Source organism: Lycium ferocissimum, chromosome 11 (genome assembly GCF_029784015.1).
Source record: "Lycium ferocissimum isolate CSIRO_LF1 chromosome 11, AGI_CSIRO_Lferr_CH_V1, whole genome shotgun sequence".
Taxonomy (NCBI): domain Eukaryota; kingdom Viridiplantae; phylum Streptophyta; class Magnoliopsida; order Solanales; family Solanaceae; genus Lycium; species Lycium ferocissimum.
This window is the reverse complement of record NC_081352.1, coordinates 48,723,024-48,739,649: the sequence shown is the minus strand read 5'-3', so window position 1 is coordinate 48,739,649 and position 16,626 is coordinate 48,723,024. Positions and strand designations below refer to the sequence as shown.

At 35.2% G+C, this 16,626-nt stretch overlaps 1 protein-coding gene across 3 annotated transcripts; it reads right to left on the bottom strand.

The window, feature by feature from the left end:
* Positions 1-3,854: 3,854 nt before the first annotated feature.
* On the bottom strand, positions 3,855-15,606 carry LOC132036107 (transcriptional adapter ADA2-like). 3 transcript variants are annotated; one of them, XM_059426342.1, is made up of 13 exons: positions 15,446-15,606; positions 11,875-11,930; positions 10,896-11,074; positions 9,629-9,694; positions 9,323-9,448; positions 9,179-9,239; positions 8,254-8,314; positions 8,132-8,175; positions 7,577-7,672; positions 6,927-7,149; positions 5,838-6,048; positions 4,733-5,050; positions 3,855-4,495 (listed from the first exon to the last, which is right to left on the bottom strand). In XM_059426342.1, exons 1-13 carry the CDS (start codon positions 15,496-15,498, stop codon positions 4,304-4,306), a joined length of 1,686 nt encoding a protein of 561 aa, XP_059282325.1. In that variant the 5' UTR covers positions 15,499-15,606; the 3' UTR covers positions 3,855-4,303. The 3 variants fall into 3 exon arrangements, with proteins under 3 accessions (XP_059282325.1, XP_059282327.1, XP_059282326.1); XM_059426344.1 differs by having other exon boundaries at positions 9,629-10,005; positions 11,849-11,930; positions 15,446-15,538; XM_059426343.1 differs by having other exon boundaries at positions 9,629-10,005; positions 10,896-11,930; positions 15,446-15,538.
* Positions 15,607-16,626: the final 1,020 nt, after the last annotated feature.

Here is a 16,626-nt window from a genome sequence, read left to right as displayed (position 1 = left end):
CAATGTAAGTTTTTATGGACATTTATGTTAGATTCGATCACATAAATTAAAATATTGGTTTCTCTCTATCACCTTTATTTATAACATTAGCATCAATAAGCTGTAAGATTTTTACTGGGTTTGTTGTTGTTGACATCTAAACTGTAAAACCACAGGCTTGTTTCAATGAGGCTGATGTGTATAATTAAAAGGGTCATTTGCACGATTGCCCTTGAAAGGCACCCTTCGCCTAATACTCCGTGGTTCGAACCCTCCCCCGGCTCAGTAAAACGAAAAAGAATTTCGCAAGCCAAAGGTTTGTAGAAAAATTAGGTCTTTTCGGGCAAAAGTTAGGCCTTAAGGCAGAAGTGTCCGTTAAGGCAGTCTTTTGCCCAAACTCTGCCTTATAAGGTTCAAGCTCTACTTTAAGGTATAGTTTAAATCCAAAACACTGTCTGGCGAATCCAAAACTCTGCCTTGCATGCGAATTTATTTTTAATTTTTGACTGAGCAGGGTTCGAACCCGAAACCCATGGATTTTAAGGCAAAGGGCAAATATTAAAGACCAACAATATGAGGGGCAAAAATTAAAGACCAGTGCCTTTGAAGGACATTCCACTCAAAAAATTGTAATTAAAGGAACGTATTTTATGTTGTTAACTTAATTACTTAACTACCTAACTAGTAGACGCTTGAGAACACGTGCAAAAGTTTTTCTAAAATTTGAATCGAATGTCTATTAAGAACACTTTATCATGCGTTCAAGTGGTCACTTGGAACAACTGTGTAGTTCAAGTGCCTAAATAAATTCTTGACAACTTTAAGGAACTATCGATGTTTAATCGCCAAAAATACCAAAGTAAGATTTTCTAGGGTCTCTTCGAGAAGGTAATATCCGAACTCTTCCTTTATGCAGTGGCGGATTCAGGATTTTCATTCAGGGTGTTCGGGAAAAAAAAAAAAAGCTAAATATACACTGTCATTTTTTGCCGAGGGTGTTCAAAAGTTAATACATGCACATAAACACAGAAAATTTACCCTATGTATACACTGTAATTTTTTACCGAGGGTATTCGGGTGAACACCCTGGCCCCCAAGTAGATCCGCCCCTGCCTTTATGTATAATAATGAAGGTCTTTGGAGAGTGCGAAGATGAGGGAATCATGACTTAGTTGAGTTATTAGGTAAACCCTAGAACTAAGACACCATTACTACAAATTAATGAAGATGACAATGAATAATGTCCTTGGTCATCTTTTTGTTGTTGAGTGATTAAATGACTCCCCTAAACTAGTAAACTACACTAATGAAATTTATAAGGTTGATTACTTGATTGAGTGCCTTAGACCCTGTTTTGGACTTGGGAAACTTGTAGTCAAGCGTTGGGGCCAAAATGGGTCTTGGGGAAGGGGGTGGGGGGTGGGGGGGCGGCTACTTAGATTGTGATTTGTTAGTGATGTTGGAACATTATGGTATAATTCGAAAGGTGAATCAGGATATGTTGAAATTTACTATCTCCTGAAGATTTTCCTCCAAATGCGTTTTGTTATCAATAATTTAGAAATTTGATTCTAATGTAAATTTGTGGGGATGAGCGAATTGGAATTGCACCATGGTTGCATGGTGAATTGTTTAAGCACATTTGGCATGATTATCAGATATAAAACATTTGATCTTGAAACTTTATTGAATAGAATAGCACTTAATGAAATCTTAAAGCTTAATCTTTAAAAATTGTTCCTTATTTGTAACATGCTTTAAACTAAATAGGAAAAGGTTTTTATATCTGATCTTGTTCAAATGATTGGATTGGTTATGTGCATCGTGATTTGCTAAAAATAGATATATGCTATAAGGCTATGTGCTATAAGTACTTGTGTTTCGAGATTGGCTTCAGATGAATTTTGTTTGTGACAATGAAACTAGACATATTGGCATAGGCATAAGCTCAAGCTAGTGGTTGGTAAGGAACTATGACAGAGTGTCCCCACGTGTGGCTATTATTGTACTATTACCATGGCTAAGTCAACTCATACGGCACTACGAGACGACCTGAGCTTGTAAGGTATACGATATTTATCGCTACGTAAATCACCTAGTTAACCTTGAATCTTGTGTAGGTGTTTAATTAGTGAAGTACTCCCAATTAAAAGTATAAACTTATGTGTTTATGCTTAAAGCTTTTAAGCTAATTAAATACAACTTTGAAAGGTAGTCTACATTATTGTTTCATTTGAAGTGTCAAATTTATGAATTGATATAAATGTTTCTTTCTTATATTGATGTCTTGCATATCTCATTGTATATATTTTACTTAAATCTTATTCTAATTCTTGGGAAAATAATTTATGATACATACTAGGTACGTGGAGCTTAGGTCATTCCGCTATTCTACTTTTTAATTTCAGATAATAGTGTTGAGCAACATGAGTCACACGGTTAGGACAGCTCCACATTTTCTCCAATTCCTGTCTATCTTGCGGCACATGCGGTACCAGCTCTTGTTACTTTTCTTCCGTTCATACAACAGCCTCTCATCTTCTAAACCCAATTTGTAATTTTGTATCTATGTTGTCTCCCACTAGACCCTGACCACACAGCCACTGACTCATTGCATGCATATTTCATTTCATGGTCTAACCTCAATTGTATTGGGTAACTCAGGCTAAACTCCATGACTCCATCATTTTTCTTCCCTTCCCTTCAAACTACTCTGAAAAAGAATGACAAGTACTACGGCATGCAATATGAGAAATTGACTGATCAAACTCAGAAGCCAGTCAGACTTGAGGAGACCTATTAACCTACGTCCTCTCCCTCCAGGCTACATATTCATATGTAACATTTTTTTTTTTTTTTTTTTGGTAATAGTATATTCTTATATTTAAAATAATTTAACTTTAAATTTTTAATTTTATCATTCATAAGATTTATATAAAGTCATACAATGTGTACGATTTGATTTAGATCGTAAGTTTCAAAAGTCTTTCTTTCCTAAATTCTATGTTTAATCATATACTGACACATAAATTGAGAAAGCGAGGGAGTATACATTATCATATACAGATCCCCACACCCTTTTGTTGCGGCCTTTCTTTACTTTGGAAGATTGACACTTGACATATTTGTTTTATCATAAACCTCTACCGAGATCAGCATACTAAAAGAATGATCTTCTTTTTAGATTGAGAAACTACTTAAATTTTAAATTTTTTCATTTTAACTTTTTTTATGACATGGTCTTATAGCTATACAAGTACCAACACATACAAATTACAATCACGAATTCAGAAAATATTACTTTTATTAATCATGTTCAATCAAACATATTTGCGTAAAATGAAATTGTGGGAGCTAATAAATATTCAAGCGAACTCAAATATTCTTTGGAGTTTTGTTGAATGTAGTTGAAACTCAAACTACTTATTACCTCACTGAAAGCTAGGTTCTTAATCAAATATTCTTTGTATTGTCCATGTTTTGTTGAATGTAGTCGAATCTCAACTACTTATTACCTCACTGAAAGCTAGGTTCTTTTGTTACCTCATCACTATTTATATATTTTAGTGCTCAAAGAATTCTTTTATGGTACTAGATCTCAAAGTTTTTCTGACGCCAATTATAGACATAAAAATTACTTCATTCACTTTAATATTAAATTCTTAATAATAACGAATGGTCATTTCTTCCCTAAAATATCTTGGAGATGTGTCAAACTTCCTCCAATTTGTGGTTTTGGAAACCATGCTTCCTATAAAAGAGTCCATAGGCATAAATACTCGGATTGGACTTGAAAATCTTTAAACAGTGACTGCATTTCCTCAGCACGAAACTGCGCAAACATCAGGGCTAAAAAATGCAAGCACAACAAAATAGATGCTCAATCCAACTTCCCTGTTAAGAGGGGAAAAATAACAAAGGAAACATTTGTCAAAACTAGCTTTTAACCAGCATATTATTCTTAATCTATTCATATGTATTAAACTCATGTATACACATGCCTCAGACAATAGCATACATCTCCAACACACTACTTTCTTCCGGACAGATAACTTCCAAAGCCATAATAATTACAATGCTATGGGAAAGCTCTGAAAAGCTTGTGTTACAACCACATATCTACAATGGGTATCATTATAATGGATATCCACTGCACGTCTTTTCCTCCCATTTGGAAGTACATGATACCATTGAACAGCAACCTTCATTCTAACGTTTAGCTTTAGATAATTTGGAAGAATTCAAGCAAACAGGCCATCCATTTTAAACCACTGCCACTTTGGTGCAAAGTAGTGAAAGTGCTTGAACCTGCAAAATAGCAATACTATGCTTGAGTGAGGCCCTTTTTAACAAGCATCTCATACACTTTGTCCACCTTATTCGGATCAACATTGAATAGACCATGCGCATCAGATTTCTTGGTGATGTTGCCACTTAAGACCCCCATAGACATGGTTTGCAACATGTTTAGATAATGAGTCGGCAGGATTCTGATCTCATCACAAAGCTGTTTTTCCTGCATTTGCAATGCCACAAATACAGGTTAAGATTATAAGGATGCAGCCATACACTAATAATAAGAACTTTCAATAATTATCATTTTTCTGGGGCATTAATACTGTTAGAATTGCCACATCAATACCCATTCTCGTATATGTACGAAGTCAGATGAAATATATCGCATGGTTAATGCTCGAAAAGAAGATTGTGGAAATAGCAACAATGTGTGGCAGCAGAAACAGAAGATTCTTACAGCTTCTGAGAGTAACTCAGCCCCTGAAAAGCCACTGACATCCCAAATGTCTAAAGCACTTCCAACACCATGTGGTGCAGTGGTTGATGATAAGTCCTTGCTAAGGGAATCCAGCATTTCAGGGCCTCTAGGAACCCCTCTGGGGCTGCTGTCATGCTCCACTTTAAGGTGACCTGCTCGTTGCAAATATTTGCCACTTGGACCACTCTGGGGGTTCTCCTTTAGTCTACGTACATTTTCTTCAGATTCTCGCTTTCTCTTTTGTTCAACATATCTTTCTGCCTCAGCTGAAGTTCGGCAACCAGCAGCTCGGGCATCCTGGGTGCAGGGACTAATATATCAATATTAACACCAACTTAAGAACTTAATACACAAGAGATTGCAGAGTTTAAATTTGTCACATATGCCAGAAGTACGTGCTTGACCCAATCTATGGGTCTCTGAGAATGGGAAATGTATCCCATGCAACAACCACTACCTACAACACACAAGATATGGGTGTGGCCTAATTGTCTACTAAGTGGGATGAAAACAGTAGAAGATCAGGCTTCAAATCCCGGCATACGTAAAATATACTTCATGCTTTTTTCCATCTGCCAAAATTCTGGTGAATAAAGTTGCCCAATAGTTGTGTTGGTGGGAGGAGCAGGTACTCGATGAATAAGTTGAGGTGTGTTCAAGTTGGTCCGGACAACACCATTATAAAACAAAAGAAAATGGACCACTACCTACGGTTAAGGAAACTAGTTAGCATGCTTGTAAACTTACACATGATAGAAACAAAAATAGGAGAAAATATGTTACTATAATTTTTTATACAAAATTCTTACCGAGTATAGAAACCTTTAGATTATAAGATCTAGTGTTAAAATATAATAAGACATAATTTTAAAAAAAAAAAAAATCATATCATTCAGTTTGGGTTTTACATATTCCCAGTATATGAGTTCTGAACCCTAAAGTTTTAGTGTGTAAAGCATGATTACAAGCTGATAATGTTCCAATATTTGTATACAGAGTACATAATTCAGAACTGATTCTGAAGAGCCTAGAAAAGAGGATTATCATTCTGGAGGTATTCTAGTAGCAAGACTTTTTATTTAACCTGAAGATCTTGTATTCGTTTTACCATCCGGTGCTCCTCAATGATGCTCCTCAGGAATTCCTCATGCTCCTCTTTTGAATTAAAACGCATGAACACCCTGTAGGAACGGCACATGTCCTTCTCCTCTGGGGTGAGGTCTTTCTCAAAAGGGTCAGGATGAAGTAGATTTCTTTCCAAAATAAAATCCTTCCTACGTTTCCTCTCATCCAGCCTGCAGAATATTAACAGATTGAATATTTGAATATTCACAAACTAACACGAATTAAGAGTCTCACATGCCATTAGCGCGTCACAGCAACTAGCATAGACAATTGCTGACCTGTACTATATAATTGTCTTCAATAGTTACATTTTCTCATGAATACATTGTTCAAAAATCCATATCAACAACATGATGCACAAGAAGCACCTAACTGGGATTACACCCGTCTACAATCATAGGAAGATTATCAACCACATATTTATTCGCAGACAAGAGACCCAGAGGGATATCAACAGGGCATTGAACTACCTTCAATCTGAAGACAACTGAAAAAGAATACAGGCAAGAGGAGCTTACACTGAATGGCGTCTATCGTGCAGACAGAAGCTGAGAAATCCATCACAAAAAGGAACAGTTAAAATTTTACAAAATTTCTAGGTGGCTCAGGGCAAGATAAAGTCAACTATTCATCCACAGGATCCCTGAGAAAACTAAAAAATAGGTGGTTCTACCAGCATGCATCAGTTGCTTCAGTTGAATGTTGCATTCAATAAAACCACCATAAAGCCAAGAAGCCAATTAACATTTTCAGATGTGGCAAAATAATAACATTTGCAGAATCATAGCACTCTTCGTCAATGATTCTTGCACTTGGAAGAGGGGCGAAAAAAGGAAAGAATAACTGATAGAGCTAGCATTTAACATTTCTTTTGAGCCGAGAGTCTTTCGGAAACAGCCTCCCTACCTTCCAAGGTAGGGGTAAGGTCTGCGTACACTTTACCCTCCCCAGACCCCACATTGTGGGATTCAACTGGGTATGTTGTGTTGTTGTTGGGGAAAATGAGGAAAATAACTACCAACGTCACAGTTCGGTGAGGATAACTTACCTTTTAGAGTATATACGCAATACCCGAAGTTTCAGTTCACGTTCAGCATTGCTATCTGTCTCTTTAAATTCCATATCAGCCAGCATCTGCTCAGCATCATTATCATATTCAATTTCAAACTCCTCTCTCTTGGTATTATAACCACTCAATTCTGTCATAGAAGGGCCCTCATCCACTGAAGTCCTAGGCTTTTTCTCTCCGACACTCCTGTCTGCAAGACCACCTAAGTGCAATAACAAAAGCTTCTTAGCATTTCTCTCTCAGATCAAAAAGTTACCATGCATACTCTAAAGAAATTATCAATTAAAACTTCATCAACCATATTCTTGAGGTGTAGATAGTTGTGAATTATCAGCATTACAGCTATCAAATCTAAGTACTACAGCAATGGCATGGTATCTCCCGCTAATAATCAAGTAGAAATTTGAAATAAGCACAAACACGCAGAACTTTCTTTTCCATATTTGGTTTTCAAAATATTTATGAACAGCATCACTAGACAAGCAATAGTACTAAATAATCATACTTTCTAAGATTACTACATCAGTATCTGAATCCTAAAGTGAGCACCCAAATACACGATAGAGCAAAGGTGCACAAACAGTAAGCATCACCATTTTCTGTGATTTAATTGCTAGAGCAATTGATACCTTCCACTTTGATGCTATCATGATTCTCCTTACTATGAAGTATGCCAGATGTCCTCTTTCCAGCTCCTGTTAATGTACCGGAAGCAGAACCTCCAACTGAAACCAAATCCGACACGATAGAGAAAACAAGTGAACATATGCCCAGCACAAACCGAAGGATATACTAATTTTTCCCACAGTTACCACTATATTTGCCTTCAATTCTATCGCCATCTCTCTCTCTTCCCCCTCCCTCTCTGTGTCCCCACACGCGCGCGCGCGCGCACACACACATATATATAATATATTGCCTCTGCAGGATTTTGGGGAAAATTTTATTTCTATTTTCTTGTTTCTTTTTAGTGGGAGCCGAGTGGGGAACTGTTGAAGATATAATTAAGTTAAATAGAAGAGTGCTCTCTCTAATAGCTTAAGCTTTAAGATGAGATGGTCACACACTGCAAAATAGTATCAAAGCAGGCAGAGGTTTCGGGTTCGAGTCTCACCGCCACACATGTCAAAAAGAATTTCTACGTCAGTTATAAGGGTAGCAACTTGTGGCAGAAGCTAAACTACCTGAGGCAAGTCCAGCTGAATTTTCTTCCCGTTGATCTTCCATCCTGAAAATACATGTCCAAATGTATGAGAACAGAGAAGACTATGACACTTGCTTTTAGTTGGAACAAACCCGAGTATACTTGATTCTTGCAGAGAATGGAGACTCTTCTTTGACATTAACTCCTCCGGGAGCAGCATATCCTAACAAGAATGAACATTCAATTAGACTAAGAAACAATCTGATTCTGAGAATGGATGTTGAAGACATAGTTAATTAATAAAAGTGTGCTCTCTCTAATAGCTTTAGATGAGATGAGCACACAGTTTAATATGGTATTAGAACAGGCAGAGGTCCTGAATTCGGGTCTCACTGCCACCCATCGAAAAGATCCACGTGTTTGCCTATGAAAAAGAATCAGTCCCACACGTGGGGGACATTATTGAAGACATAGTTAATTACATACTAGTGTGCTATGAAGCTTTCAGATGAGATACTCTCAGACTTCAACATGGTTGATATGCTTTTACTTCCTCAAACACCATCATTACTCAATTATCAAATAATGATGATATCACTACAAACCAAGCATGAGCAGACAGAACTATGAAAGAAAGCGTAAACCAGATACTTCTGGCTATTACCCTTTTTGTTACTTTTTTAATGCCTTTTGGAGAGGGGGATGCAAATGATCTTGGTTTGCTGTATAATTCATCCAATGAAAAGGAAAATTCAGGGGTCCCAGAAAGACCTGCCAAAAGTCTGTATATAACCAATATAACCCAATACAGATCAATTTCTTCACTAATGGCCAAACCAGCCAATAGAAGTAAACGTCGGCCTGTCCCACATGAGGTAGGGGGAAAACATAGCTTGATTGTGTTATGCAGTCAACACAGTAAAAACTGATGCATTGAATCAAGAAAGTGTATGAAGCAGAAAACTGAGAGGCAAAACCATGTTATTGTCAGTGCCCCATCCATTCAAATTAGTCCCAAATCAGAGCTTAACTTAAGAGATACAAAAAGGAAAATGAAAATACGAGAAAGAAAAGTTCTTGAGTTTACCTTGCTCCTTGGCCATGGCAAGAAGTTCCTCTCTGTTCTTTCCCATAACATGAGACATGTCCTAGAGAAATTTAGTGTGCAGATTCAGCTTTTCATAATGTTGCCTTTGATGTGATGCTGCACTGTGTTAAGAGGATTACTTACCGGAAGCGGAAAACAAGGAGAATTAATATATATGGACTTATAGTGGTCGATACACTGCAATTTACTCTTTGTTCCAACATGTTCGGCAACTTCAGCCCAGTTTGCCAATCCGTACATTTCCATACCCTGCAAAAGAAAAAGAGGACAGGTGATAAACTGAAACCAAGAGAACTTCAATCCTCCAAAAATTATGTATAAGACCTAGATCACTAGGATACATTTAAGAGAACTTGTAAACAAAATATAGAATAGAGAAATAAGTGATAATTGAAATACTCAAACACAAGCAAAAAGATGGAACACTACCTCTAGAAGTAACATTTCCTCATCTGCATTCCAGTCAGCACATATAAGAGGAAATGACAGGTTATCCTGTTCATAGAAAATCCTTGAAGACATATCCCAGAAATATATTTCAATAAAAAGTAAGAAGTTATAAGAAGGGTGAGAACATAACTAAATAAAGTAAACAGCATAAAAGAGTCCAGAGCTCCTCCGTCAAACGTAAACGTGTGAGAAAAATTGCTTTAGTTAAGATCATTGATCAGCTAAGACAGGAAGTGAATATCCATCTAACATATGACCACCCACTAATCCCGTCATTTGTAATTAAGCATAATTGTAAGCTGGCATTTCACCCATGAGCAACAGCTTCATAAGAACCTTGTCCCCATTTAGGAACACTATGGACGTATTACCAAAACCCAGGCTTTTAGGTTTGACAAGTTCAACAAAGCAACCATCCCATTTTCTATTGTTTAACACCCACATAAGAAAGTGAAAACTTCAATTCTACCTCTCTAAATATAGAATCATATATCAATATGAGCATTCAACTTACTTGCATCACATGAAAATCGTCTCCCGCACATAAGCATCCCATTAGTGCAATTACAACAACCTTTTTTCATGAGAATATTCATTTATATCTATTATCTTTCATTTCATTATGTATCCAACTTAGCTCCACTATTGGTAACTAGGTAAAGGATTATATCCAGAATCTTTTAGTGAAATTATGATACTATTTCAACAGATAGCAGCACGCTTTGATGAACAGGATTAGATCAAAATCCATCTTGTACAAAGGATGACCATGGAGATAATTAACTATTGATTGTAGATATAGTTCTTATGATTCTGCCTGACCATAAGCAGCCAGGAAGACTGCACAACCCTTTCTTATTAGATGAGTGGTCAACTCTCAAATACAAAACCAGGTATAGAGTGCACCTGGCACAATCCTTTTTTAATTTTTTTTTTCCTTATTAAATGGTCTTTAAGATGTTATGTACTAAGCAATTTCAACAACTTCCATAATATTTTCCCAGAGTTTTGCGTAAAGCAATTAGGATATACAAAGTGATGATATCCGCTTCAGCAATGTGACATCAATGAAGAGCACAGCATTTAACAAAATCTACTGAGAATTAAGGCTGCAATTTATGACTGCTTCAAGCATTTTCACCGACTTAAATTATTTCTGCTCAGTTAAATTTAGAAACAAATAAAAGAATTCAAGAGAAACAGTCCAACATCTTGATGAAAAATTCAATTAGATGAAGTCACTTACCATAACCCTATAATGATGATTGCTTTTGTGAGGCTGCACTTCTGCTCCAACAGAAAAGCATTCCACACAAAGATCAAAGTCAGAGCACACAACACATTTAATTCGAATCCTTCCAGATATGTCTTTATTGCAATAATTGCAATGGTACAAAGCCTTTTTCCCGTCGGTCAATATTTGGCCTTCATAGGCAGAAAAAAAGACAAATTATAAGGTTCAATTAAAACGGGAACAATTTCGTGATTAGCATCTGAACAGAACACCAGGCATAACATACAGGGTTCCGGAAGTTGGAGTAGTTACAATGCATGTCCATGTCGTACAGTGAGACTCATGAATTATTCTTTTTTCTGTTCCGCCATGAACATGATTGAAAATATGAACCAGGAGATAGAAGGTAAAAATAAATTTTTGTTCCACAAACATGGTCACAAGCTGTGATGAACAAAGAATTACTATGTACTTTCTCTTCGTCTGAAATCTGACTTGGCACCTTAATATGAAAGGAGTTAAATTTAAATAGTCTTATTTACTTATGATAAACAGTTAAAATTAGAATAGTTTAGTGTTTATTGAAGAAACATGTTTGGTCTTGTGTTGGATCTTGTGCTTCTTTGAGAGAAAAATCAAGCAAAAAAGTTGTATTTAAAAGAGAAAAAAGGGAGTCCCCATGACAGAAAATTTTGTGTCATACAAAATGTAGCAGAACTTTCCTTGGGAAGCGAAAAAGGGGGTCCCATGAAGGTTTTTTGGGTCATACAAAATGTCGCAAAACTTTCCTCTTCAATCAAAAGTAAGAGTATCCTTTTGATACAGATGGAGTAAATAGTTAAACGTATCCACGTTTACAAGTCAAATACAAGTTTCTTTAAACTGAGGGAAGATCTTGAGGGAAAATAGCATTGCAGGGATCCTGTTTCTTGTAAATGATTCTCATTCACAAGGGTGCTAATTACCCCATGGTTAATCTCAAAGATCATACCAGCAGCTGCAGTATCAAAATTCTCCACATTAGGTGCTGCCCTTTTTCTCTTAGACCTATAAAAGAGTTAAAGGGGACAAGGGAAAAATAAGTTATCAGATCAGGCCAATAAATAATAGAATCAAATTAAATACAACTCCACATGAAGCAAGGATAGGTATGGAACTACGTTTACATAGATGCATATCCATACAAGATTTTTTTCTATAACTGTGGTGTCCGAGCCAACTTGCGCGCACCTCGATTAATTCCACAAGGTACGCTACCTCCCACCAGCATAGGTACCGGGTAACTCTGCCCACCAAGGCTTAGAAAGATGGAAAGAAATCACCTAGAGTAAATCACCTAGAGTTTTTTTTTTTTTTCTCGACCCACTTCATTGACCACTAGGCCACACCCATGGGTACGATATTCATACAAGACATATAATGCAAGAAAATATAAACTTTGTCTATGCACTTGTGAAAAAGCGATGTTTGAGATCAAAAGGTGAGGATCTATCTCCGAGCAATAGCGTTAAGTATGCCATTTGGAAACAGAGCCCAAGCATTGGCTATCGCCACTGATGCTCTTTAATAAAGCCCTAACAAAGTTGTTAACGAGAGCAGGGCCTCAGAAGAAGAAAAGGAAAACAGGAGAAAAAATGAATTCACTGAAAATATAGCTTGGTTAGGTTTTTTTAACATACACATGTGAGATGTTAAGAAACATTAGCCGGATCCAGGGTTTACATGTCGTCGATGCTTAAATAATTCTAGTATAAATTTCACAGTTGTCACAAACAGTAAACATGGGTTTTCATTTGGGTCGGATCGGTCAGCTTTTGAATTAATTCTAATTGATTTACTAGGATCTTATGTTATAATTAGACAAATCGATCACAAAACTGAGATAAGTTACATGTAGTTTTAGCTTTTCCTCTTTAAAAAAAAAACAGATTATATTTGAGAAAATTTAGAGGAAGATAGGAAAGAAAATGGACAAATCTGGAAATACACCTGTCAATTAGATTTTTGTTTTCGTGTTTTGGATATGCAATGTAAATACGTAAATAACCTCTGTACAGGAGAGCTCTGCAAAGCTCTGCACACCACCATGAGCAGTAAGCACCCATTGGGAATTCTTATAATGGGTGCTCATGGCCACTTTATAGAATTTTTAAGGATCATCTTTGGATGCACAAAAATTTTGGCCAAAGTCAATGGGTGCTTCATATCCCCAAAGTAGGTCCGCCACTCTTAAGAAATATAACACTAATTCAAGCTGAGAATGACACATGTATCTCATTAAATTCCTTTTTTTCTGACAACTAGGATCGCATTGGCAAGCAAAGCACGGGACTATCCTCTCAAGAACACACAGTTCCAATAGCTTACATGCTTTTAAATCAAAAACTACCCAAAAATGGAAGGAAATCCAAAAAGCCCTTATAGATATTAAATTATCGATCAAAGAGCTTTCTATTCGGTTTTGCTAGAGCTAAAGAAATTTAAACTTGATTCTTCTGCTGAGTTGGAACATCCTATGCAGTTTTAGTAAGATCCTTCTCATATAAACGGAGGTTAAGAAACAAAATCAACATTCTTCCTTCGTATTCCATATCGAAGACCTGCAACACAACATCTCTTTTCTCCTCATATAATCATAATCAGTATCTAATATTATTATTCAACAATGCTCTATCATCATTGATTAATTGAGTAAATTTTAACTAAGACTCTCGAATCTATCTCTCGTTTTCCTTTGTATCTCCGATTCTTCTCTTGTTATATAATCTAACAACATTCACTTTCTTCCTTCGCTTTTTCGCTTGGTCAGTGTGCTTCACTTAGGTTGCTCAATTTATAATCTATCATAATTGATGGAGTTGCAGCCAAAGGCCAGTACTTTACTCCACGGAAAATAGTACCATATTCAAGCATCACGCGCGAAATAGTGTTATCAAAAGCGAAAAGCGCAAAAAAGCTCTAATGTCCATTGGGGCTTTAAGCGCAAAGCACAAGTGAAACGTGAGCTTTAATGAAGAAAGACACAAATGGAGAAAAAATATAAATACGTACTTGTAGTCCAAGACTAATAATTGAAATAAAAAATATATGAACAAAGAAATTGAAAAAAAAAAAATTACAATAAAGTGAAATATCAATTGTTTAGTGTCTTACACTCATTGGCAGAGAAAAATTATGTCTTATAGCCTTGATGATGACACTGAAGTCCTCAAAATGTTTAGTGCCTCCCTTCAGGGCTTAAGCGCGCCTTGGACAACATTGGCGCGAAACAACTGAACTAGGGTACATTTAAATTTTACCCTTCAAATATTTGTTAATACCTAAATAATTATGCTTCGCCCTAATTTATATTAAAGTCCCTATACCTTTTTCACATATAGCTTCTTCCTACACCCCCTCTCCTTCCTTACAAAATCTCGCACCTGCAACGGCTGTACTTAACCATTTTTAACTACTCCCTCCGTTCACTTTTACTTGTCACATTTCGTTTCTCAAGAGTCAAACTACAAGGACTTTGACCAACATTTTAAGATATATTTTTTTCATCATATTAATATGAGAAGAAGTGCAACTTATAGTATTTTTCGTTATCATTTCTAAACATCTAAATTTAGTTTTAAGATATTGAATTAATCTATTTCAATTTAGCTTTGAAGATTAGTCAAATTGACTCTCGAGAAGCACCGTGACAAGTAAAAGTGAACGGAGGGAGTAATTAAAGCAACCCCATCAGTGTTTTCAACTCTAAATTTACAACAAAAATAAAAGTATAAATATGTGAAGAACACAAACACTACGAAACAATGAAAAGATCACAAACATGGTAAAACTTAAAGGTGAACTACTATAAAAGCAAATATCACGCGCGAAACAACTGAACTAGGGTACATTTAAATTTTACCCTTCAAAAATATTGGAAAATACCTTAACAATTATGCTTCACCGTAACTTATACTAACGTTTCTATACCTTTTTTGCATAGAATTTAACTACTGTTTCATCTAATTAAAACAACGCCATCAGTGTTTTCAACTCTAAATTTTCACAACAAAAAAGAGTATATATCTATGTGTGAAGAACCCAAACACCTCGAAACAATGAAAAGATCACGAACACAATAAAACTTAAAGATGAACTAATATAAAAAGCATGATAAACTAAATTCAAAAAATAGTTAATAAAATTGAATAAGCATGATAAACCATTTTTAACTAACAAAAATCAGTGTTTTCAACTCTAAATTGACAACGAAAACCAAACATTTTGAAACAACGAAAAGATCAGGAACACAGTAAAACTTAAATGTGAATTACTATAAAAGCATGGTAAAATAAATTCAAAAATTAGTTAATAAAATTGAATAAGCATGATAAAACCAATTTTAACTAATAAAACCAACCAAATCAGTGTTTTCAACTCTAAATTGACAACGAAAACAAAACATTTTGAAACAATGAAAACAGTAAAACTTAAAGGGGAACAACTACTATAAAAGCATGATAAAATAAATTTAAAAAAAAATGTTAATAAAATTGAATAAGGGTGGTATAGTTTTAACAGACCTTTGGGTTGGATCATCATCGGTGGATTGATGAACAGCCCGAGACCGACCCATTTATATGTTAATTGGAGCTCCGAATTTCAATTGATAAGTGATGGAGATCTTATTCGTCACCGTTGTACTGTGCTAACGGAAAGGCAAGTGCCGCAGCTTATTTCCTAGCAAAATTTCCAAGATTTGGGGAACAAAGTTTAACTCCTTTTTATACTATACTAAAATAAAATCTAAAACAAAACAAAAATCGCTTTCAAGAAAATAAAAAATACTCAATTCAAATTATTTAAATTTAAACTAAAAATACAGTCCAGTTTGCAATTTGCTCTCTCCATAGAAAAGCATTAATTAAGTACTTAGTTAATCATTTTATCCTTATTAATGATTCTTTGAAAATTTTAAATTTGACTATTACTATTCTAATTTTTTTTTGCCAATTAAAGGAATTTTAGTAATTACCAAGTGAACTCGTTACAAAACCAAGGGGATAAATAGTCTGTTTGGCCAAGTGTATTTTTCTCTAAAAGTACTTATTTTTTTCAAAAAGTGCTTATTTTAAAAAATATGAGGTGTTTAGCCAAGCTTTTAGAAGAAAAATAAGTACTTTTCGCAAAACAGTTTTTCCAAAGCTTAAAAAAGTAATTTTTCCCCAGAAGCACTTTTTTGAAAAACACTTTTGAAAAAAATATACTTAAAAGTACTTTTTAAAAGTGTGGCCAAACGCTTTCAAAAGTATTTTTTAAATTAATTAGCCAAACACAAATTGTTTCTCAAAAAAAAAATACTTTTTTAAAAAAGCACTTTTCAAAAAAATATTTTTTAAAATAAACTAATTTTTGTAATTTGTTAAAAACTAATTCACCCTTCTCAGGAAAACACTATCAGCCTCCAATACCAAAAAATCAGCAGTAAACAAAACAATACGAACATCTATTCAACTAACAGCTAATATGATCTAACACAGTCCTCCATTCTCCTATTTTCTAATTAGTTTGGAAAATGATTACTTAGTGACAAGGAAAAAAATTGATAAAAATAATTAATTCTCTTTGATTTTCGAAAGTGGACAAATAAAAAAGAAATATTTATTTTTAATATATTGAACATGTAAAAAAGGAATAGAGTATAAGTATCATTTTCTTTCCTTTTTGAATGTGTTGAGTAGTTTATATCACCTGCTCCCTCTGT

Bases quoted from the DNA above. Each gene is read 5' to 3' on its own strand.
- LOC132036107 (XM_059426342.1), bottom strand. From the start codon at position 15,498: ATGGGTCGGTCTCGGGCTGTTCATCAATCCACCGATGATGATCCAACC. The intron at 11,931-15,445 runs GTCTGTTAAAAC...ACTCTTTTATAG, and splicing joins GATGATGATCCAACCCAAAG to GTCTAAGAGAAAAAGGGCAG. The intron at 7,150-7,576 runs GTATCAATTGCT...TATTGCACTTAG, and splicing joins TGATAGCATCAAAGTGGAAG to GTGGTCTTGCAGACAGGAGT.